This window comes from Pleurodeles waltl, chromosome 1_1, assembly GCF_031143425.1.
Source record: "Pleurodeles waltl isolate 20211129_DDA chromosome 1_1, aPleWal1.hap1.20221129, whole genome shotgun sequence".
In the NCBI taxonomy this organism is placed as follows: Eukaryota; Metazoa; Chordata; class Amphibia; order Caudata; family Salamandridae; genus Pleurodeles; species Pleurodeles waltl.
The window spans coordinates 268878632-268903723 of record NC_090436.1 but is presented as its reverse complement, the minus strand read 5'-3'; the positions used below and the strand labels follow the sequence as shown (position 1 = coordinate 268903723).

Sequence of the window (25092 nt, the reverse complement as noted above, 5' to 3'; positions counted from 1 at the left end):
TTGTGGGCATCCCTTAATTCTGATGTGTATATCATTGTAGAAGTCTCAAATTGCAGTTCTGAAATGCAACAGATTTAGCAAATATTTACCCTTGGATTAAAGGCAAGCATCTGAGAATCATTAGGATCTACCACTGAAGGATATGGCTCAAAAATAACGACTTTCCTAGGAGAGTCCAGAGCAGACCGACACATAGAAACAAGCAAATCTACCACCTGGAAAAGAAAAGAGAAAATACACATAATCACTTCATAGTTGGTGTGCGTTTTAGTAAACTAATTTTATTTGAAATGCAAATAGCAAGAACAAATTTCACTTGGAGATAAAATCAAGAGAGTGGTGTCAGAGAGAGCATCAGCAAAGTCGACAGGTATAACCTTGGCAGGCGCAGATGTGATGGTTAAATATATATACATATTTTTATTGCAAGCATATGGCACAAAATAAAAAAAATAACATGTTACTACCTGATTGTGGGCTTGTTGCAACATTTTTAGACTAAATATTAAAATACATCTGCATATAAGTTTACTAACACAGGACCAGGTGCTTTTTAGCAGGCATGTATTCTTAGAATATGTATAGAATCAGTTTTCATTTTTAATACTCATCACAGAAAACATGTTTCCTACTGACACAAGAAAAAGTGACTAGACGGCCTGAGAGATAAATTAAACAACCCCGATTGGATCAATTTTATAAAGGACAGTGACATCATTTGTTTGCAGGAAACATAGATGGAAGACGTTGCTCACATAGATCCGTTTTATGTGTTTTGAGAGCCAGCTGGGTCTTTCAGGGCAGGCAGAGACAAGGGGGGCTAAGTAACTCTGGTGTCAGTTTTGAATCCTACTATAAAGGCTTCCTGAATCTAGTCATCCCCTTTTTTCTTAGTAACTTCATTGTCTGGTTGGGGTGATTTCAAAACCCTGGTGGTTGATTTTTAATATAACAAATCTAAGAACACTCAATGATGCAGAGCCCACTGCTGATTTTGATAATTTTGTGATGTCATTCATAGCAAAATCAAAATGTAATATAAGGCTGTTGTAACGTACATGGGGGCATATTTATACTCCGTTTGCGCCGAATTTGCGTCGTTTTTTTTACGCAAATTCGGCGCAAAACTAACGCCATATTTATACTTTGGCGTTAGACGCATCTAGCGCCAAAGTATGAGGAAAGAGCGTCATTTTTGTGCGTGAACGCCTTCCTTGCGTTAATGAGATGCAAGGTAGGCGTTCCTGTCTAAAAAAATGACTGCGACGCAAATGCGTCGTATTTATACTCCCGGGCAAAAATCACGCCCGGGAGTGGGCGGGGCAAAAAACCCTGCATTTGTGCCGGATTTTAGCGCCTGGGTCAGGGCAGGCGTTAAGGGACCCGTGGGCTCAAAATGAGCCCACAGCTGCCCTCCCATGCCCCCAGGGACCCCCCCTGCCACCCTTGCCCACCCCAGGAGGACACCCAAGGATGGAGGGACCCATCCCAGGGACATTCAGGTAAGTTCAGGTAAGTATAATTTTTTATTTTTTTTATATTATTTTTTGGCATAGGGGGGCCTGATTTGTGCCCCCCTACATGCCTCAATGCCCAATGACCATGCCCAGGGGACATAAGTCCCCTGGGCATGGCCATTGGGCAAGGGGGCATGACTCCTGTCTTTACTAAGACAGGAGTCATGTAAATGGCGTCTGGGTGTTGTTAAAAATGGCGCAAATCGGGTGGAGGCGATTTTTTGGCGTCAACCTGACTTGCACCATTTTAAGACGCCCTAACGCCATTTTCCCCAACGCCGGCGCTGCCTGGTGTACGTGGTTTTTTTCCACGCACACCAGGCAGCGCCGGTCTGCTAGCGCCGGCTAACGCCATTCAATAAATACGGCGCCCGTATGGCGCTTCAGAATGGCGTTAGCCGGCGCAAAACTTTTTGACGCTAAACTGCGTTAGCGCAGTTTAGCATCAAAAAGTATAAATACAGGCCATAATGTATGTAATATTATTCACATATTTATATTGATTGGTTAGCACAGTCTTGTGCTATGATGTAGCCTTAGATCCTCTGGTATTGGGGATTCTATGGGTGGTGGTTGGAGTGGATGAAGCTGGTGATTAAGGATCCTCATCCTGTACAAGGTGTCTGTACGATGTGTCTGGGGCTGCTAAATAAAGAACCTACATTAAAGTAATTATGCAGTGGTTACTACAGAAATTGGCGCAGGTGACGCAGCCTCGGACATGGTTAAGTAGATTGCGATGACGGTGAGGCAGTGGCACTACTCTGCCAGCCGCAATGAAGCAGAAGGCGCTACCGTGATCGCAGTACAGGAGCGTGGAGGACCAAGGAAACAGTTAATTAATAAGCCACAAAATAAATCTATTAATGGCCGTTCCTACATGCGTTCTTGAGACATGCAAGGAATGCACTTCAGCAGTCTCGGTGATGGATTCAGCCATGGCAAGTATTGGCTCAAGTTGGTGCTGCATGTTAAAATAAGCCTCAGCTTCAAAAGAACGTGAGTGAATTTAAAATACATTACCTACTACACGCGACTCCCTGCCAGCCATATATTGCTTTTAAATGCCGGATATCGAGGATTGTGTGAGTGCGCATATCCTCGTTATGGCATTCTATAACAGTACTGTGAGTTTACCCACAGTGCCTCTTCGTGGCAGCCATATTTCAAGTGATCTGCACAGCTTGTTGGTTAAATCACAGTATTACAAAGATTCGCTGATCAGCACAGCTTACATTGTTGACGGATTAGTCAATCATCCTCTGCAGGTCCTCACAGCTGATTACTAACGCAATTTGAACATTTTAACTGCAGAATCAAATTGGAGGGTTTAATGCCACTAAAATATAATACAACTCCGCCATCTACTGTTTTTTTTATGTAATAACAGCGTTTTACACAATTGTAGAGTAAATATAGTGAGTTTTCTATTACATTCAACTGTTCACATTTGTTAGTTGATCTCTATTACAAATATATTCTTGTTCTTTTATTTAGCTTTGGCTGTTTATTATCAAATATAACCAATATATTGTGCCCTAGTTTTATTTTCTTTATTTTCTGCCATCTACATTACAAGCAGTGAGATGTGTGCATTACACTCATTGAATTTAACCAATCCTCAACCATTTATACCTGCAAAAAGAGAGCCCACTATGCCTTGGAAGGAATGGAAAGAGTGCTTTTGCAATTATATTGACAGTTTGGATGAAGACGATTTTTCACTGGAGAAAAAAAAAGTATTACTGTATTGCTTAGGTCCAGGAGGGCTTAAAACATACTGTAGGAAGTTGGCTCTGTATGTGCTATTTCAAAGTAAGGAATAGCATGCACAGAGTCCAAGGGTTCCCCTTAGAGGTAAAATAGTGGTAAAAAGAGATAATACTAATGCTCTATTTTGTGGTAGTGTGGTCGAGCAGTAGGCTTATCCAAGGAGTAGTGTTAAGCATTTGTTGTACATACACATAGACAATAAATGAGGTACACACACTCAGACAAATCCAGCCAATAGGTTTTGTATAGAAAAATATCTTTTCTTAGTTTATTTTAAGAACCACAGGTTCAAATTTAACATGTAATATCTTGTTTGAAAGGTATTGCAGGTAAGTACTTTAGGAACTTTAAATCATAAAAATTGCATGTATACTTTACAAGTTATAGACAAATAGCTGTTTTAAAAGTGGACACAGTGCAATTTTCACAGTTCCTGGGGGAGGTAAGTTTTTGTTAGTTTTACCAGGTAAGTAAGACACTTACAGGGTTCAGTTCTTGGTCCAAGGTAGCCCACCATTGGGGGTTCAGAGCAACCCCAAAGTCACCACACCAGCAGCTCAGGGCCGGTCAGGTGCAGAGTTCAAAGTGGTGCCCAAAACACATAGGCTAGAATGGAGAGAAGGGGGTGCCCCGGTTCCGGTCTGCTTGCAGGTAAGTACCCGCGTCTTCGGAGGGCAGACCAGGGGGGTTTTGTAGGGCACCGGGGGGGACACAAGCCCACACAGAAATGTCACCCTCAGCAGCGCGGGGGCGGCCGGGTGCAGTGTAGAAACAAGCGTCGGGTTCGCAATGTTAGTCTATGAGAGATCTCGGGATCTCTTCAGCGCTGCAGGCAGGCAAGGGGGGGGTTCCTCGGGGAAACCTCCACTTGGGCAAGGGAGAGGGACTCCTGGGGGTCACTTCTCCAGTGAAAGTCCGGTCCTTCAGGTCCTGGGGGCTGCGGGTGCAGGGTCTCTCCCAGGCGTCGGGACTTAGGATTCAAAGAGTCGCGGTCAGGGGAAGCCTCGGGATTCCCTCTGCAGGCGGCGCTGTGGGGGCTCAGGGGGGACAGGTTTTGGTACTCACAGTATCAGAGTAGTCCTGGGGTCCCTCCTGAGGTGTTGGATCTCCACCAGCCGAGTCGGGGTCGCCGGGTGCAGTGTTGCAAGTCTCACGCTTCTTGCGGGGAGCTTGCAGGGTTCTTTCAAGGCTGCTGGAAACAAAGTTGCAGCCTTTCTTGGAGCAGGTCCGCTGTCCTCAGGAGTTTCTTGTCTTTTCGAAGCAGGGGCAGTCCTCAGAGGATGTCGAGGTCGCTGGTCCCTTTGGAAGGCGTCGCTGGAGCAGGATCTTTGGAAGGCAGGAGACAGGCCGGTGAGTTTCTGGAGCCAAGGCAGTTGTCGTCTTCTGGTCTTCCTCTGCAGGGGTTTTCAGCTAGGCAGTGCTTCTTCTTGTAGTTGCAGGAATCTAATTTTCTAGGGTTCAGGGTAGCCCTTAAATACTAAATTTAAGGGCGTGTTTAGGTCTGGGGGGTTAGTAGCCAATGGCTACTAGCCCTGAGGGTGGGTACACCCTCTTTGTGCCTCCTCCCAAGGGGAGGGGGTCACAATCCTAACCCTATTGGGGGAATCCTCCATCTGCAAGATGGAGGATTTCTAAAAGTCAGAGTCACCTCAGCTCAGGACACCTTAGGGGCTGTCCTGACTGGCCAGTGACTCCTCCTTGTTGCTTTCTTTGTTCCCTCCAGCCTTGCCGCCAAAAGTGGGGGCCGTGGCCGGAGGGGGCGGGCAACTCCCCTAAGCTGGAGTGCCCTGCTGGGCTGTGACAAAGGGGTGAGCCTTTGAGGCTCACCGCCAGGTGTCACAGCTCCTGCCTGGGGGAGGTGTTAGCATCTCCACCCAGTGCAGGCTTTGTTACTGGCCTCAGAGTGACAAAGGCACTCTCCCCATGGGGCCAGCAACATGTCTCTAGTGTGGCAGGCTGCTGGAACTAGTCAGCCTACACAGACAGTCGGTTAAGTTTCAGGGGGCACCTCTAAGGTGCCCTCTGTGGTGTATTTTACAATAAAATGTACACTGGCATCAGTGTGCATTTATTGTGCTGAGAAGTTTGATACCAAACTTCCCAGTTTTCAGTGTAGCCATTATGGTGCTGTGGAGTTCGTGTTTGACAGACTCCCAGACCATATACTCTTATGGCTACCCTGCACTTACAATGTCTAAGGTTTTGTTTAGACACTGTAGGGGTACCATGCTCATGCACTGGTACCCTCACCTATGGTATAGTGCACCCTGCCTTAGGGCTGTAAGGCCTGCTAGAGGGGTGTCTTACCTATACTGCATAGGCAGTGAGAGGCTGGCATGGCACCCTGAGGGGAGTGCCATGTCGACTTACTCGTTTTGTCCTCACTAGCACACACAAGCTGGCAAGCAGTGTGTCTGTGCTGAGTGAGAGGTCTCCAGGGTGGCATAAGACATGCTGCAGCCCTTAGAGACCTTCCTTGGCATCAGGGCCCTTGGTACTAGAAGTACCAGTTACAAGGGACTTATCTGGATGCCAGGGTCTGCCAATTGTGGATACAATGGTACATTTTAGGTGAAAGAACACTGGTGCTGGGGCCTGGTTAGCAGGGTCCCAGCACACTTCTCAGTCAAGTCAGCATCAGTATCAGGCAAAAAGTGGGGGGGTAACTGCAACAGGGAGCCATTTCTTTACACAAGCCCCCCCCAGCCCACAGGCCAGGAGACTCAGCCAAAGCTGGAAGAGTCCTCCTAGTCTGTCAGGCGAGGAAGAGTAGAGGAAATGGCTGGTTTGTTGCAGGGCCTACTCTGCCTTACATCCTCCTGTTCAGGTCATTCCCTCTGGGGAACTGACCCACTTCCACAGTGATAGGACCTAGTCTGAACTGCCTCTTGTCTGTGCTTTTTATGTCTTCACCCATTCTCTCTATTTTGGGGTTAGAGGTATCCACCTCTGCTAATCTTATCTTAGCCAGGGTCACCCCTAGCTTACCCAAAGAGGTTACCCAGAGCTGGAGTAACCCCACCATGACCAACAGGGTCAGGGGGCCTAACTTGCTATTTGGCATGGGGTCAGACCACCATGCCAAGGATAGTGCAGCCATAAAGGCTAACACCCAGCAGAGGCCACTGACAGCTGTCAGTGCCCAGAACCACACCTTTAGCTCTTCACCTACAAGGGAAGGGGCTAAGTTACAGGCTTCTTTGGGTTCAGGGTGCCTGTCTGCTGTATTAGAGTGGGGGGTTACCACATCTTGTAGTAAACACCCTTCTTCCACTCTTTCTTCTGTTAACTGAGGAGCCACCCACTCAGGCTTAACAGTTGCCTGACTAGCCAGGACTTCTTGTGGGTCAGGTTGGACTCTATCAGAGCCACTTTTGGAGTTCTCCCCTACTGGAGCAGAATCTCCTTGGCTTGCTGGAACCTTGGCTAAAGGTTGTCCACCTTTCCTACTCTGTTTCCTTTTCTTTTTCTTCTGGGGCCTACTTGCATTTACTGCAGAGGCAGGCACTCCAGAATCCTTGGGAGAAGACTGGCACTGGACCAGTTCCTCTCTTAGGTTCTGACTAACCTCTGGGTAGTCATTTCCAAGGAGACAATCAAGGGGGAGGTCTGTACTGACTACCACCCTTCTCCAGCTAAAAGTTCCACCCACTTCTATGGGCACAAGAGCCACAGGCCTATTAGTGACCCTGTCTGGGCTAACTCTTACTCTGGCCATCTCTCCTGGGATGTACTGGTTTGAGAGCACCAGCCTGTCATGCACAATAGTGTGACTGGCACAAGTGTCTCTCAGGGCAGTGGCTGGGATTCCATTCACCTGTAGGTGGTGGAAGTGTCTACTTCCCTCTGGAATCTCCAACTCACCTGTTGGGCCCATTTTCCAGTTGAAAGCTATGAAGACCTCCTCATCTGAGGAGTCATCCCCAATGGCTACACTGGTTACCCCTGGGATTTTGCTAGGGGGTTTGTTTTTGGGACAAGAAGTGTCCTTGGTGTGGTGCCCTGTCTGTTTACAGTTATGGCACCATGCCTTAGTGGCATCCCAGCTCTTACCCTGGTACCCATCTTTGTTTTGGGTTGTGTCTCGGGGCCCACCCACCTGGTCTGGTTTTTGGGGGCCTACAGAGGACTCTTTTTCTTTGTTTCTAGTGTCACCCACTTTCTCCTGAGGAGGTTTTGTAACCCCTTTCTTTTGGTCACCCCCAGTGGAAGTTTTGGTTACCCTAGTCTTGACCCAGTGGTCTGCCTTCTTTCCCAATTCTTGGGGAGAAATTGGACCTAGGTCTACCAGATACTGATGCAACTTTTCATTGAAGCAGTTACTTAAAATGTGTTCTTTCATAAACAAATTATAAAGCCCAACATAGTCATACACTTCATTTCCAGTTACCCAACCATCCAGTGTTTTCACTGAGTAGTCAACATAATCAACCCAGGTCTGGCTCGAGGATTTTTGAGCCCCCCTGAATCTAATTCTATACTCCTCAGTGGAGAATCCAAAGCCCTCAATCAGGGTACCCTTCATGAGGTCATAAGATTCTGCATCTTTTCCAGAGAGTGTGAGGAGTCTATCCCTACACTTTCCTGTGAACATTTCCCAAAGGAGAGCACCCCAGTGAGATTTGTTCACTTTTCTGGTTACACAAGCCCTCTCAAAAGCTGTGAACCATTTGGTGATGTCATCACCATCTTCATATTTTGTTACAATCCCTTTGGGGATTTTCAACATGTCAGGAGAATCTCTGACCCTATTTATGTTGCTGCCACCATTGATGGGTCCTAGGCCCATCTCTTGTCTTTCCCTCTCTATGGCTAGGATCTGTCTTTCCAAAGCCAATCTTTTGGCCATCCTGGCTAACTGGATGTCCTCTTCACTGGGGTTATCCTCAGTGATTTCAGAGGTGTTGGTCTCTCCTGTGAGGGAACCAGCATCTCTGACTATTATTTTTGGAGTCAGGGTTTGAGGGACCCTGTTCTCCCTAGATAGGACTGGTAGGGGGGAATTTTCCTCCAAGTCACTATCCTCTTCCTCTGAGTTGCCACCCTCAGAGGGGTTGGCCTTTTCAAACTCTGCCAAAAGCTCCTGGAGCTGTATTTTGGTAGGTTTGGGGCCCATTGTTATTTTCTTTATTTTACAGAGTGACCTTAGCTCCCTCATCTTAAGATGGAGGTAAGGTGTGGTGTCGAGTTCCACCACAGTCACATCTGTGCTAGACATTTTGCTTCTAAAAGTTGGAATACTTTTTAAGAATCTACAACTGGTTCTAGAATCTAATTCAAACTTTTACAAACTTTTAAACTCTAAAAGAAATGCTAAACAGGATCTAACACAAGGCCCTAGCAGGTCTTTTAAGAATTTAGAAAACTTTTCAAATTGCAAAAATCAATTTCTAATGACAATTTTGGAATTTGTCGTGTGATCAGGTATTGGCTGAGTAGTCCAGCAAATGCAAAGTCTTGTACCCCACAGCTGATCCACCAATGTAGGAAGTTGGCTCTGTATGTGCTATTTCAAAGTAAGGAATAGCATGCACAGAGTCCAAGGGTTCCCCTTAGAGGTAAAATAGTGGTAAAAAGAGATAATACTAATGCTCTATTTTGTGGTAGTGTGGTCGAGCAGTAGGCTTATCCAAGGAGTAGTGTTAAGCATTTGTTTTACATACACATAGACAATAAATGAGGTACACACACTCAGACAAATCCAGCCAATAGGTTTTGTATAGAAAAATATCTTTTCTTAGTTTATTTTAAGAACCACAGGTTCAAATTTAACATGTAATATCTTGTTTGAAAGGTATTGCAGGTAAGTACTTTAGGAACTTTAAATCATAAAAATTGCATGTATACTTTACAAGTTATAGACAAATAGCTGTTTTAAAAGTGGACACAGTGCAATTTTCACAGTTCCTGGGGGAGGTAAGTTTTTGTTAGTTTTACCAGGTAAGTAAGACACTTACAGGGTTCAGTTCTTGGTCCAAGGTAGCCCACCGTTGGGGGTTCAGAGCAACCCCAAAGTCACCACACCAGCAGCTCAGGGCCGGTCAGGTGCAGAGTTCAAAGTGGTGCCCAAAACACATAGGCTAGAATGGAGAGAAGGGGGTGCCCCGGTTCCGGTCTGCTTGCAGGTAAGTACCCGCGTCTTCGGAGGGCAGACCAGGGGGGTTTTGTAGGGCACCGGGGGGGACACAAGCCCACACAGAAATTTCACCCTCAGCAGCGCGGGGGCGGCCGGGTGCAGTGTAGAAACAAGCGTCGGGTTCGCAATGTTAGTCTATGAGAGATCTCGGGATCTCTTCAGCGCTGCAGGCAGGCAAGGGGGGGGTTCCTCGGGGAAACCTCCACTTGGGCAAGGGAGAGGGACTCCTGGGGGTCACTTCTCCAGTGAAAGTCCGGTCCTTCAGGTCCTGGGGGCTGCGGGTGCAGGGTCTCTCCCAGGCGTCGGGACTTAGGATTCAAAGAGTCGCGGTCAGGGGAAGCCTCGGGATTCCCTCTGCAGGCGGCGCTGTGGGGGCTCAGGGGGGACAGGTTTTGGTACTCACAGTATCAGAGTAGTCCTGGGGTCCCTCCTGAGGTGTTGGATCTCCACCAGCCGAGTCGGGGTCGCCGGGTGCAGTGTTGCAAGTCTCACGCTTCTTGCGGGGAGCTTGCAGGGTTCTTTCAAGGCTGCTGGAAACAAAGTTGCAGCCTTTCTTGGAGCAGGTCCGCTGTCCTCGGGAGTTTCTTGTCTTTTCGAAGCAGGGGCAGTCCTCAGAGGATGTCGAGGTCGCTGGTCCCTTTGGAAGGCGTCGCTGGAGCAGGATCTTTGGAAGGCAGGAGACAGGCCGGTGAGTTTCTGGAGCCAAGGCAGTTGTCGTCTTCTGGTCTTCCTCTGCAGGGGTTTTCAGCTAGGCAGTCCTTCTTCTTGTAGTTGCAGGAATCTAATTTTCTAGGGTTCAGGGTAGCCCTTAAATACTAAATTTAAGGGCGTGTTTAGGTCTGGGGGGTTAGTAGCCAATGGCTACTAGCCCTGAGGGTGGGTACACCCTCTTTGTGCCTCCTCCCAAGGGGAGGGGGTCACAATCCTAACCCTATTGGGGGAATCCTCCATCTGCAAGATGGAGGATTTCTAAAAGTCAGAGTCACCTCAGCTCAGGACACCTTAGGGGCTGTCCTGACTGGCCAGTGACTCCTCCTTGTTGCTTTCTTTGTTCCCTCCAGCCTTGCCGCCAAAAGTGGGGGCCGTGGCCGGAGGGGGCGGGCAACTCCCCTAAGCTGGAGTGCCCTGCTGGGCTGTGACAAAGGGGTGAGCCTTTGAGGCTCACCGCCAGGTGTCACAGCTCCTGCCTGGGGGAGGTGTTAGCATCTCCACCCAGTGCAGGCTTTGTTACTGGCCTCAGAGTGACAAAGGCACTCTCCCCATGGGGCCAGCAACATGTCTCTAGTGTGGCAGGCTGCTGGAACTAGTCAGCCTACACAGACAGTCGGTTAAGTTTCAGGGGGCACCTCTAAGGTGCCCTCTGTGGTGTATTTTACAATAAAATGTACACTGGCATCAGTGTGCATTTATTGTGCTGAGAAGTTTGATACCAAACTTCCCAGTTTTCAGTGTAGCCATTATGGTGCTGTGGAGTTCGTGTTTGACAGACTCCCAGACCATATACTCTTATGGCTACCCTGCACTTACAATGTCTAAGGTTTTGTTTAGACACTGTAGGGGTACCATGCTCATGCACTGGTACCCTCACCTATGGTATAGTGCACCCTGCCTTAGGGCTGTAAGGCCTGCTAGAGGGGTGTCTTACCTATACTGCATAGGCAGTGAGAGGCTGGCATGGCACCCTGAGGGGAGTGCCATGTCGACTTACTCGTTTTGTCCTCACTAGCACACACAAGCTGGCAAGCAGTGTGTCTGTGCTGAGTGAGAGGTCTCCAGGGTGGCATAAGACATGCTGCAGCCCTTAGAGACCTTCCTTGGCATCAGGGCCCTTGGTACTAGAAGTACCAGTTACAAGGGACTTATCTGGATGCCAGGGTCTGCCAATTGTGGATACAATGGTACATTTTAGGTGAAAGAACACTGGTGCTGGGGCCTGGTTAGCAGGGTCCCAGCACACTTCTCAGTCAAGTCAGCATCAGTATCAGGCAAAAAGTGGGGGGGTAACTGCAACAGGGAGCCATTTCTTTACACAAGCCCCCCCCAGCCCACAGGCCAGGAGACTCAGCCAAAGCTGGAAGAGTCCTCCTAGTCTGTCAGGCGAGGAAGAGTAGAGGAAATGGCTGGTTTGTTGCAGGGCCTACTCTGCCTTACATCCTCCTGTTCAGGTCATTCCCTCTGGGGAACTGACCCACTTCCACAGTGATAGGACCTAGTCTGAACTGCCTCTTGTCTGTGCTTTTTATGTCTTCACCCATTCTCTCTATTTTGGGGTTAGAGGTATCCACCTCTGCTAATCTTATCTTAGCCAGGGTCACCCCTAGCTTACCCAAAGAGGTTACCCAGAGCTGGAGTAACCCCACCATGACCAACAGGGTCAGGGGGCCTAACTTGCTATTTGGCATGGGGTCAGACCACCATGCCAAGGATAGTGCTGCCATAAAGGCTAACACCCAGCAGAGGCCACTGACAGCTGTCAGTGCCCAGAACCACACCTTTAGCTCTTCACCTACAAGGGAAGGGGCTAAGTTACAGGCTTCTTTGGGTTCAGGGTGCCTGTCTGCTGTATTAGAGTGGGGGGTTACCACATCTTGTAGTAAACACCCTTCTTCCACTCTTTCTTCTGTTAGCTGAGGAGCCACCCACTCAGGCTTAACAGTTGCCTGACTAGCCAGGACTTCTTGTGGGTCAGGTTGGACTCTATCAGAGCCACTTTTGGAGTTCTCCCCTACTGGAGCAGAATCTCCTTGGCTTGCTGGAACCTTGGCTAAAGGTTGTCCACCTTTCCTACTCTGTTTCCTTTTCTTTTTCTTCTGGGGCCTACTTGCATTTACTGCAGAGGCAGGCACTCCAGAATCCTTGGGAGAGGACTGGCACTGGACCAGTTCCTCTCTTAGGTTCTGACTAACCTCTGGGTAGTCATTTCCAAGGAGACAATCAAGGGGGAGGTCTGTACTGACTACCACCCTTCTCCAGCTAAAAGTTCCACCCACTTCTATGGGCACAAGAGCCACAGGCCTATTAGTGACCCTGTCTGGGCTAACTCTTACTCTGGCCATCTCTCCTGGGATGTACTGGTTTGAGAGCACCAGCCTGTCATGCACAATAGTGTGACTGGCACAAGTGTCTCTCAGGGCAGTGGCTGGGATTCCATTCACCTGTAGGTGGTGGAAGTGTCTACTTCCCTCTGGAATCTCCAACTCACCTGTTGGGCCCATTTTCCAGCTGAAAGCTATGAAGACCTCCTCATCTGAGGAGTCATCCCCAATGGCTACACTGGTTACCCCTGGGATTTTGCTAGGGGGTTTGTTTTTGGGACAAGAAGTGTCCTTGGTGTGGTGCCCTGTCTGTTTACAGTTATGGCACCATGCCTTAGTGGCATCCCAGCTCTTACCCTGGTACCCACCTTTGTTTTGGGTTGTGTCTCGGGGCCCACCCACCTGGTCTGGTTTTTGGGGGCCTACAGAGGACTCTTTTTCTTTGTTTCTAGTGTCACCCACTTTCTCCTGAGGAGGTTTTGAAACCCCTTTCTTTTGGTCACCCCCAGTGGAAGTTTTGGCTACCCTAGTCTTGACCCAGTGGTCTGCCTTCTTTACCAATTCTTGGGGAGAAATTGGACCTAGGTCTACCAGATACTGATGCAACTTTTCATTGAAGCAGTTACTTAAAATGTGTTCTTTCATAAACAAATTATAAAGCCCAACATAGTCATACACTTCATTTCCAGTTACCCAACCATCCAGTGTTTTCACTGAGTAGTCAACATAATCAACCCAGGTCTGGCTCGAGGATTTTTGAGCCCCCCTGAATCTAATTCTATACTCCTCAGTGGAGAATCCAAAGCCCTCAATCAGGGTACCCTTCATGAGGTCATAAGATTCTGCATCTTTTCCAGAGAGTGTGAGGAGTCTATCCCTACACTTTCCTGTGAACATTTCCCAAAGGAGAGCACCCCAGTGAGATTTGTTCACTTTTCTGGTTACACAAGCCCTCTCAAAAGCTGTGAACCATTTGGTGATGTCATCACCATCTTCATATTTTGTTACAATCCCTTTGGGGATTTTCAACATGTCAGGAGAATCTCTGACCCTATTTATGTTGCTGCCACCATTGATGGGTCCTAGGCCCATCTCTTGTCTTTCCCTCTCTATGGCTAGGATCTGTCTTTCCAAAGCCAATCTTTTGGCCATCCTGGCTAACTGGATGTCCTCTTCACTGGGGTTATCCTCAGTGATTTCAGAGGTGTTGGTCTCTCCTGTGAGGGAACCAGCATCTCTGACTATTATTTTTGGAGTCAGGGTTTGAGGGACCCTGTTCTCCCTAGATAGGACTGGTAGGGGGGAATTTTCCTCCAAGTCACTATCCTCTTCCTCTGAGTTGCCACCCTCAGAGGGGTTGGCCTTTTCAAACTCTGCCAAAAGCTCCTGGAGCTGTATTTTGGTATGTTTGGGGCCCATTGTTATTTTCTTTATTTTACAGAGTGACCTTAGCTCCCTCATCTTAAGATGGAGGTAAGGTGTGGTGTCGAGTTCCACCACAGTCACATCTGTGCTAGACATTTTGCTTCTAAAAGTTGGAATACTTTTTAAGAATCTACAACTGGTTCTAGAATCTAATTCAAACTTTTACAAACTTTTAAACTCTAAAAGAAATGCTAAACAGGATCTAACACAAGGCCCTAGCAGGTCTTTTAAGAATTTAGAAAACTTTTCAAATTGCAAAAATCAATTTCTAATGACAATTTTGGAATTTGTCGTGTGATCAGGTATTGGCTGAGTAGTCCAGCAAATGCAAAGTCTTGTACCCCACCGCTGATCCACCAATGTAGGAAGTTGGCTCTGTATGTGCTATTTCAAAGTAAGGAATAGCATGCACAGAGTCCAAGGGTTCCCCTTAGAGGTAAAATAGTGGTAAAAAGAGATAATACTAATGCTCTATTTTGTGGTAGTGTGGTCGAGCAGTAGGCTTATCCAAGGAGTAGTGTTAAGCATTTGTTGTACATACACATAGACAATAAATGAGGTACACACACTCAGACAAATCCAGCCAATAGGTTTTGTATAGAAAAATATATTTTCTTAGTTTATTTTAAGAACCACAGGTTCAAATTTAACATGTAATATCTTGTTTGAAAGGTATTGCAGGTAAGTACTTTAGGAACTTTAAATCATAAAAATTGCATGTATACTTTACAAGTTATAGACAAATAGCTGTTTTAAAAGTGGACACTTAGTGCAATTTTCACAGTTCCTGGGGGAGGTAAGTTTTTGTTAGTTTTACCAGGTAAGTAAGACACTTACAGGGTTCAGTTCTTGGTCCAAGGTAGCCCACCGTTGGGGGTTCAGAGCAACCCCAAAGTCACCACACCAGCAGCTCAGGGCCGGTCAGGTGCAGAGTTCAAAGTGGTGCCCAAAACACATAGGCTAGAATGGAGAGAAGGGGGTGCCCCGGTTCCGGTCTGCTTGCAGGTAAGTACCCGCGTCTTCGGAGGGCAGACCAGGGGGGTTTTGTAGGGCACCGGGGGGGACACAAGCCCACACAGAAATTTCACCCTCAGCAGCGCGGGGGCGGCCGGGTGCAGTGTAGAAACAAGCGTCGGGTTCGCAATGTTAGTCTATGAGAGATCTCGGGATCTCTTCAGCGCTGCAGGCAGGCAAGGGGGGGGTTCCTCGGGGAAACCTCCACTTGGGCAAGGGAGAGGGACTCCTGGGGGTCACTTCTCCAGTGAAAGTCCGGTCCTTCAGGTCCTGGGGGCTGCGGGTGCAGGGTCTCTCCCAGGCGTCGGGACTTAGGATTCAAAGAGTTGCGGTCAGGGGAAGCCTCGGGATTCCCTCTGCAGGCGGCGCTGTGGGGGCTCAGGGGGGACAGGTTTTGGTACTCACAGTATCAGAGTAGTCCTGGGGTCCCTCCTGAGGTGTTGGATCTCCACCAGCCGAGTCGGGGTCGCCGGGTGCAGTGTTGCAAGTCTCACGCTTCTTGCGGGGAGCTTGCAGGGTTCTTTCAAGGCTGCTGGAAACAAAGTTGCAGCCTTTCTTGGAGCAGGTCCGCTGTCCTCGGGAGTTTCTTGTCTTTTCGAAGCAGGGGCAGTCCTCAGAGGATGTCGAGGTCGCTGGTCCCTTTGGAAGGCGTCGCTGGAGCAGGATCTTTGGAAGGCAGGAGACAGGCCGGTGAGTTTCTGGAGCCAAGGCAGTTGTCGTCTTCTGGTCTTCCTCTGCAGGGGTTTTCAGCTAGGCAGTCCTTCTTCTTGTAGTTGCAGGAATCTAATTTTCTAGGGTTCAGGGTAGCCCTTAAATACTAAATTTAAGGGCGTGTTTAGGTCTGGGGGGTTAGTAGCCAATGGCTACTAGCCCTGAGGGTGGGTACACCCTCTTTGTGCCTCCTCCCAAGGGGAGGGGGTCACAATCCTAACCCTATTGGGGGAATCCTCCATCTGCAAGATGGAGGATTTCTAAAAGTCAGAGTCACCTCAGCTCAGGACACCTTAGGGGCTGTCCTGACTGGCCAGTGACTCCTCCTTGTTGCTTTCTTTGTTCCCTCCAGCCTTGCCGCCAAAAGTGGGGGCCGTGGCCGGAGGGGGCGGGCAACTCCCCTAAGCTGGAGTGCCCTGCTGGGCTGTGACAAAGGGGTGAGCCTTTGAGGCTCACCGCCAGGTGTCACAGCTCCTGCCTGGGGGAGGTGTTAGCATCTCCACCCAGTGCAGGCTTTGTTACTGGCCTCAGAGTGACAAAGGCACTCTCCCCATGGGGCCAGCAACATGTCTCTAGTGTGGCAGGCTGCTGGAACTAGTCAGCCTACACAGACAGTCGGTTAAGTTTCAGGGGGCACCTCTAAGGTGCCCTCTGTGGTGTATTTTACAATAAAATGTACACTGGCATCAGTGTGCATTTATTGTGCTGAGAAGTTTGATACCAAACTTCCCAGTTTTCAGTGTAGCCATTATGGTGCTGTGGAGTTCGTGTTTGACAGACTCCCAGACCATATACTCTTATGGCTACCCTGCACTTACAATGTCTAAGGTTTTGTTTAGACACTGTAGGGGTACCATGCTCATGCACTGGTACCCTCACCTATGGTATAGTGCACCCTGCCTTAGGGCTGTAAGGCCTGCTAGAGGGGTGTCTTACCTATACTGCATAGGCAGTGAGAGGCTGGCATGGCACCCTGAGGGGAGTGCCATGTCGACTTACTCGTTTTGTCCTCACTAGCACACACAAGCTGGCAAGCAGTGTGTCTGTGCTGAGTGAGAGGTCTCCAGGGTGGCATAAGACATGCTGCAGCCCTTAGAGACCTTCCTTGGCATCAGGGCCCTTGGTACTAGAAGTACCAGTTACAAGGGACTTATCTGGATGCCAGGGTCTGCCAATTGTGGATACAATGGTACATTTTAGGTGAAAGAACACTGGTGCTGGGGCCTGGTTAGCAGGGTCCCAGCACACTTCTCAGTCAAGTCAGCATCAGTATCAGGCAAAAAGTGGGGGGGTAACTGCAACAGGGAGCCATTTCTTTACACATACAATCAGATTGAAAAGAAACCCAGAGAGGGAGGAAATGTATTTACACATGCTTTGGAGGATCTTGATGCACCTTTCGCACCTATTCTGTGGGTTACTGTGGATAGGTATATGTTTTTTCCAGAGGAAACAAGGAAAAACTGTGAATGTTGATGACTATGGTACTGCACTCCGTGCCCTGGCGCTGACATGTCGTTTTGGACTGCTCCACGAAGAACTTAATTGTGATCAAATCATTATGCATGCGAGCAACCCAAATATTCAGGATAAACTGTGGGTCAATGGTGAAGCACCCCTAAAGGACGTAATTGCTCCTGTAAAGAAAGCGGAACTTACAGGTAGATGTGCCAAAGCGGTAATGGATGAGGTACAAGAAATGAAAGAAGTTAACAAAATATCTAATACAAAACACTGGAAAGGTGGTGAAACTAAAAATAATGTTCAAAAAGCAAAGGATTGTAAATGTAAAGATAGTGTAGATTGTAAACCGATAAGTGTGGAACAAAAGAAATGTTACAGGTGTGGGAGCGCCTACCACTTAGCATTTTTCAAAAAATGCCCTGCAGGAAATCAAAAGTGTTCTCATTGTGGTGTTGTGGGTCACTTTGCAAAGGTTTGCAGGAGGAAATATATAAATTCAAAAATGAATGTTAAATACATTAGAGAGGACAGTGACTCCAATTCCAATGATTTGGATAATACAAATGTTTATCAGGTGTTTTTTTTAGGTGTAGAGCAAGTTAAAAGGATGAAAACATGGTGTGAATTGAAGGTGGAAGGGGTGATAATTGAGTTGATTGCAGATTCCGGATCACCCTTTACCATAGTGAATAAAGATGCATGGAAGGATACATTTGTGGAAAAATTAAGCACACATCTTGACAACTCTGAGGTTGTTGCCAAAAGTAATAATGGTGACAGAATTGAATTAATGGGTTTCCGGGTGTTAGAATTTCAGTTAAAAGCGAGGAAAGCAAAGAGCAAATTGTATGTTTCCAAAAAGGGACCCTTAGTCTTAGGTTGGAAGGACCAGGGTGAATCAGGAATAATTTTTAACCCCAAAACTGAAGAACCGGTGTTGACAATTAAAGAAGAATATCTTGAGGTAAAGGAAGAAATCTTAGATTCTAATCTAGAAATGTTTTCTTGTAAAGTGGGGTTGTTGAATGAGTTTCAGCACAAAAATAGAATTAAAATCATCAGCAATTCCATGTGTTCGTAAGGTTAGACACATACTTATCTCTATTAAGGAGGACATTTATAATGAATTGAAAAAACTGGTGGAGGATGGCATTTTTTAGCAAGTTGAGTCAGCAGAATGTGTATCTCCTTTATTAGTTGTGAGGAGATCCAATGGGAAAGAAAGATTATGTGTGGACCACAGGGAGCTGAATAAAAACATCTTAGTTGATCAATATCCATTATCACGCATAAATGAAGTGTCTTCCACAACAAAGGGTATGTGTTGGTTTTCAACTATCAATCTAAAATCCGCTTACCATCACGTGCTGTTACACTACAATAGTAAGAAATACACAACATTCATTATGCTTTTCAGATGTTATCAATTTACCAGAGTACCTGTTGGACTAGCATCAGCTGCAACGGTGTTCCAAAGGATTATGAGCAATATATTTAATGGAATCTCTCGGGTGATGTTTTTCCAAGATGACATTGTAGTCATGGGTGAAAATAGAGAGGAACACAACAATAGGTTGAAACAGTTTCTAGAAATCCTTAAGAGGAAAGGTTTGACAATAGACTACATTAAAAGCAAGCTGGCTTGAGAGGAAGTGGGATACTTGGGACATTATATCAGTAAGAATGGCATTAACCCAAAACAAGTGGAAGCCATAAAAGATGTTCCTTGTCCTGCTGAAATAGATGTTGTGAGAGCTTTTCTGGGTTTAATTGAACTTTATTCCAAGTTCATTAGGAACTTTTCTGAAAAAACATATCATATATGACAATTACTCAAGAACAAATCCAAATTTATTTGATCAAATGAGTGTCAAAGGGCGTTTCAGAATTAAAAAATTTAAATCTGTAAGGCACCATTTCTAAAGGGATTTAAATCTAAATGCAAAACCATTGTGACAACGGATGCAAGTAATAAAGAGTTGTGGGTGGTATTGGCACACTGTGATGATGAGGAAGGAAGGATGGAATAAAGATGACAGTTTAAAAAGAATAGCCGGTTATATAAATGAAGGTTGGGCTGAAAAAAATTTGGGGGGGACAGATGAAAAAATATTCTGGGAGATGAGAAATTAACTTTATTTAGAAAACAATATGATGTACAGAGGTGGAAGAGCAGTACCTCCAGTGTCTCTTAGGAAAAAGATCCTAGATTTATGTCATGAAGGGCATCTTGGAATATCCAAAACTAAACAAAGAGTCAAAAGCAAGTATTGGTGGCCTGGTTTTGATAAGCAAATTGAAAAAACATACGAGATTGCATGGAATGCAATATTTCTGATAAGTGTCAGAAAACATTTAAACCACTTTTATTACCCATTGCATGCCCCAATATGTCTTGGGAGAAGATAGGTTTAGATCTGGTGGGACCGGTGGAATGTGATTATAGTGAATACAAATATATCCTCGTCGTAATGGACAATTTTTTAAAATGGTCATAGATTGAAATAGTTTATAAGGCAGAATGTGAAAGAATTAATAAATTTTTAGACCAAATATTTACAAGAGAAAGTCTACCCAAGTCTATGATTACCGACAACGGAACTCAATTTGTTGCTGAGAAATTAATTTATTTTTTAAAATAAATGTTGTAATCCATAACACTACCTCATTATATCATCCAAAAGGATATGGTTTAGTGGAACGATTCAACAGGGTCATTCAAGGGAGTATCCAGTTGGCCAAAAGTAGTGGTTTGAATGGGGAAAGTGAGCTATGTAAATTAATTTAAGCTTACAGAATTACTCCCAGTAGTGTCACTGAGGAAAGCCCATTTTACTTGATGAGAGGTCAAGAACCTATCAGCAAGGATCTTGGTTTGCTATTATCTGGTAAGCGAGTTTAATGGTCACCTGATCAAGTAAGATTGAAAATCAACGAGGCTCACCAAGCATATAAGGAGTGGTAATACAATAAAATCGGAACAAGAGAGTAAAATGTGGCGATTGTGTTGAAGTAAGAAAAGAGAGAAAGCAGATATTCAGAGCCTCTGAAAGTATGAAGTGTTCCGTAACTCAGTTAAATTAAGTGATGGGTAAGTGTGGCATTTGGGCAGGGTTTCCAAGTGCAGGAATGATAAACAAGCTTAAAGGGAGAATGTCAAGAGTTATGATTGGTTGGAAACGGATGAAAAGGCAAGTAGTGAGGAGGCAAATTCATACAGTAGATTGGTGGGGAGCGACAGTGAAACACATGCTCTTGAAGCACCAATGTATAGTAGTACTCAGCATTCCCTGCATGACAGTGAAACGTCAGGTACAGAAAACTTACAAACAATGACATCCAAATCAACACTGGAAGGTTTGGCAGGATTATTTACAAACCCGAAGAGGTTTGATGACTTGGATGTGTTAATACAGCTTAATGAAAAAAAAATATGTTTGTTTCTGTTAGATTATTTTTTTAGTATATCTGTATGGATTAAAAAAAATGTAACTTGTTTTTAGTTGTTATATGTGATATGATATAGGTATATGGATTTCTACTATTATTTTAGGTTTTTTTAACACATAAAAGGGGAAGATGTGTTGTAATGTATGTAATGTATGTAATAGACTTCACATATGTATAGATTGTTTAGCACAGTCTTGTGCTATGAAGTAACCTTAGAACCTCTGGTATTGAGGATTATATGGGTGGCGGTTGGAGTGGATGAAGCTGGTGGTGAAGGATCCTCAGCCTGTACAATGTGTCTGGGGCGCTAAATACAGAACCTAAATTAGAGTAATTTTGTAGTGGTTACTACAAAGGCAGTTCTGGGTTGGGGATTCTAATATAAAACTGTGTAAATTAAATGCTAAACGGGTTTGTGGATAACTAAATATGGAGGATTAAAATTTCACTAATTTCTCACATTCTGTGTTTTTGGATGCTGTAAATATTCTTTTTTTAAGACGTGCTTCTGTCCCAAGCCAGTGATCTGATATCTCATGATAGGAAAGTAATGATACCACCCACCTTTATGAGCTGTAATACAGGTCGTACTATCTATTTTATTTTGATGTCTGATGCTCTAGTCCCTTTTGTACAGGATTTTAAGTTTCAAACTCACTGTTTGAGTGACCACAACCCACTAGTTTTAGCTTTGAGCCTTGGGGCTAAAGTCGCTAATATGGATAAGCATGATTGCAAGTTAGTTGCAAGCAGGGGGGGCATAAAAGCGAATTGGGAAAGGGGAAATGCTGAATCTTTCCTAAATCGGTTGGTTGTGGATCATGTTCCTCTTATTTTTACATGACTTGCAGAGAATCCTCAAGGCCAGATCCTGCAATTGGCCTTTGAAAAATTAGTGACTTCTATGTACCTAATAGAGAAAAACCTCCATATAGGTGGCTTAACGCCGAATGTTCAGCAGCTCACAAGAAGTAAACAATTATTTTCACATTTCAGCCCACTCATTAGAACAAGTTTCTTTGGCCTGACATCAATATAAATTGTGCCTTAAAAAGAGAAAAGGGGAGATTAGGGAACAAGCTTGGGATGATTTACAAATAGCAATCTCTTTAAGAGATAATAGGTTTTTTTGGAAAATAGTACATAGGACTTATTTTTCTGGCAACAGCACCCTGAAAATAGAGTCAACAATTCCTCAGAGAATCGGGTGATGCACTTTTCAGCCATCTTTTATTGTGAAGCTGTCCTCTCTGCCCCCTATCCTCATGCAGTCACTGAATGACACAGACTAGAAGTGAATCTGTAGGTGTCCTTTTAATTTTGATGTTAAGGAGGTGGAGACAGCAATTAAAATAAGCAAGGCCGGGAAAGCTCCAGGCATGGATGGGGTTCTTGTGGATGTTTTAAGTCAAATTTAGATTCATGGGCTCCATTATCAACAAATGATTTTAGGTATGTGGCTAAGGGATATATACCTGCATCATGGAAACTTGCAATAGTACCTATTTATAAACAGGGTGATAGGTCCTCTCCAACATGTTATAGACCTATTTCACTAATTGACCCCAGTATGAAGATTTTGGGTAGAGTGCTACTAGAGTGACTGGAACAATGGGCTTCCGAAAACAAAATACTGTCAAGTGTCCAATTTGACTTCAAACTGGGGGTTAGTACAATTGATTAGTGTTTAAATTTGTATTTATGATTGGGCAAGTATGTTTTAGCAAGAAAAAGGTTAACTTAACATGGCCGTTATCAATCTATCAACAGTGTCTGACCTAGTAAGTAGTCAAAAACTCTGGGCCCTGATGGAAGGGATGGGCATTGAGCCTCAACTGTTAGTCCTATTAAAGCGGCTACACCATGAACTGTTGTTGAAAGTATGCTGTGGGCCTCAGGGCAAATGGACTCCATCTATAAAGGTTACACGTGGTGCCCAACAGGGATGTATTCTAGCACCGTTTTTATTTGAATTATATATAAGTGGAGTCACTAGGCACCTGATCCAACTTGGGAAACATTTTTCTTGCATAGGAGCCCATCAGATACTGATTATATTGTATGCAGACAATGCTGTATTAGTTGCCTGTATGGCAAATGGTCTGCAAATTGTATTATATGGTTTTACAGATTAAATGACTAGGTTAGACCTTAAAATAATGATGGCAAATCTTTTTTCATGACATGAGGGCCTCGCAAAACAAAGACTAAAACATTTATGATGGGTGTACAGGATTAGAAAAGGTACAACATTTTAATTATTTTTAAATTCCTTTTAGATCTTCCTTGGCCTGCAAGTACCTATTAACGGTTCAGACTTCTTGTTTTAAAAGTAATATTGAAGCAATTTTTAGATTTGCCCAGAAACTAGGGCAAAAACCTGTTAAAGAGTTGATATATTTGTATAAAACTGAGTGCATTTCAGCAGGCTCATATGGGGCAGCCATATGGGGATATGTAAATGTGCATAGTTTACAAGTAGTTGAAAATCTGCTTGCAGGTTCCTCAGGGTATGGCAAATTTGATTTGCCACGAAGAACTTGGGCTTCCCTATTTAGAAGATTCCTTATGACTTGCCCCCCTTTTGTTTTGGGTTAAGTTATGGCTAACCCTGAGGCCTCCTTGGTGCAAGCATGTATTTCCGACTACCTAAGCTTAGTGGGTGTGGCAGAAATTCCATAGCTGTCCTATTTGAAGACGACCTTTGAAGTGATAGACTTAAAATATCTGTATGATGATCCGTCTTCCATCACTCATAAGTCAAAAGAAGTTGTAAGATAATTTTTTAAAATGCCATTTTAACATTAGACTAAGGAACGCCCAAAGCATGCCTGAGGGCCTAGAACCATATTTGTACTGGGTCATGAATCTTCTTCATCGTAGGTATCGTTCTCTTCTCAGATTTTCTATGATACAGGTGGCCATGGCTTCTCCACCCAGGTTTGTCGGTTGCACAATTTACCACTGTACAGCTGCGACTGACTTTCAGTTAAAAATACATTGTTTTTTTGCTCTTATGCCCCTTATAAGAAGCACCAAAGTATATACGTTTAGTACCTGTTTTGCAGAAAGAAAATACTAGACCTTATCAGGGTGGCTTGTGCTATCTACAGAGATTGGCTTATGAACAGGTGTTTTGGGCAACGTTGAACTTTTAGAAAACAATGTTGGCCCTGAGAAAGAGATATGAATTAGTACTCATGGGCTAACAGTTTAAGGACTGGGTATTGTAGTATTGCTGCTTTGCATGTTTTTTACTACTTTAAATATTTTAGCATATTTATCTTGTGATTATATGCATGATGTTTTGATATTGACAATATGTAACTGTTTTTGTAATGTACACTTTTATGGATTTTGTTTAAATCTGAATAAAGGTGTGTGAACTTAACTGAACTGACTATTGCACTACTATAACCTGTAAAAATTGTTTAAACACACAACGATGACTCAAAAAATAAAAATAATAATAAAGAAACAAAAAGAAATAAATTATTTCAAAATAAATCACTGGCCTACCACCTGAGACTAAACTGCACTTTCTTTTCCTGGAAGTGCACTTGTGACCAGACAAAATGTTCACTCACAGGATAGTGGCTGAGGTGATCTGACCCAATGTCCCCATGATATACGTTGTTGTGGGCAGAATGACGGTTCAAGAGATCAGTTTACATTACACATGAATTTTCGATGTGCACGTTTTTTAACAAAGATGAAACTTCCTAACGGGGTTAATCTGTGAACATATTGTATTTCTGCAGTAGGATATTGAGATTTAGAAGTAGGAAAAAAAAACGTGCTGAGGGGAAGCTGGGAAGGGTAAGAATTCCATGACAAGTGCATGGATCACCTACAAAGTCAAACCTTGTGTGTAATTACATGTGTTGCATGCCATTCTCAGCTTGGAAACATGTGAATCTGCTAAAAAAAAAATGTGGTCAATTTCTAGGTCAACAATTGAGAACAAGCTCACCCAAAAAATCCTGAAAGTGTGGTGGCATGGATTTATTTTTTCTCAGGGAAAAACATCTTGTGGAGAAAATGGAAACTAACTGATGTGCCTGCATTTTGGTAAATGTATTATTGTGCATTAATTGCCCTATGATGGCTCAATATTAGTAATGATAAAAAGCCTGACACAGGTGCAAAATTAGAAAAACAACATTTCGTTGAATTTGTTGTTTTTAAGTTTATTATTTCTTTTGTGATTAATCAACTGTAAATAATGTTGGAATGCTAAGTTTTTAATTGTTTTTTTTTTACCTTTGTACAATTTTTCAGGAACTTTGAATTTAGTCCTAGGACTACATTTTTTACAATTACTGTACGTACATCCAACTCTCTATTTTGTCATTTTCCCTTCTTTGCCCTGTTTTTTCTTCTCTTTTTTAAGGAATTTGAGCATTTTTTTTAATTACTTCAATTTACCTGTGGGGGCTTGTGTAGCCCACTAATGCCTTATCTTTTTTTCTGAGAAATGCCTACTTTTAATTCACTTTCATAGCCTTTTCCATTTCTCTAGTCCCCATTTGTTAAATGTTCCTATCCTGTTATTCTTTTCACATAT

At 44.6% G+C, this 25092-nt stretch overlaps 1 protein-coding gene across 1 annotated transcript in view; it reads right to left on the bottom strand.

Moving 5' to 3' along the window:
• Window positions 1-25092, bottom strand: part of PARP8 (poly(ADP-ribose) polymerase family member 8) — a 636820-nt gene that overhangs the window by 211862 nt on the left and 399866 nt on the right. The window contains exon 16 of the mRNA XM_069221607.1: window positions 90-215. Coding sequence (XP_069077708.1) covers window positions 90-215 — 126 coding nt within the window. The remainder of the gene's footprint in view (window positions 1-89; window positions 216-25092) is intronic.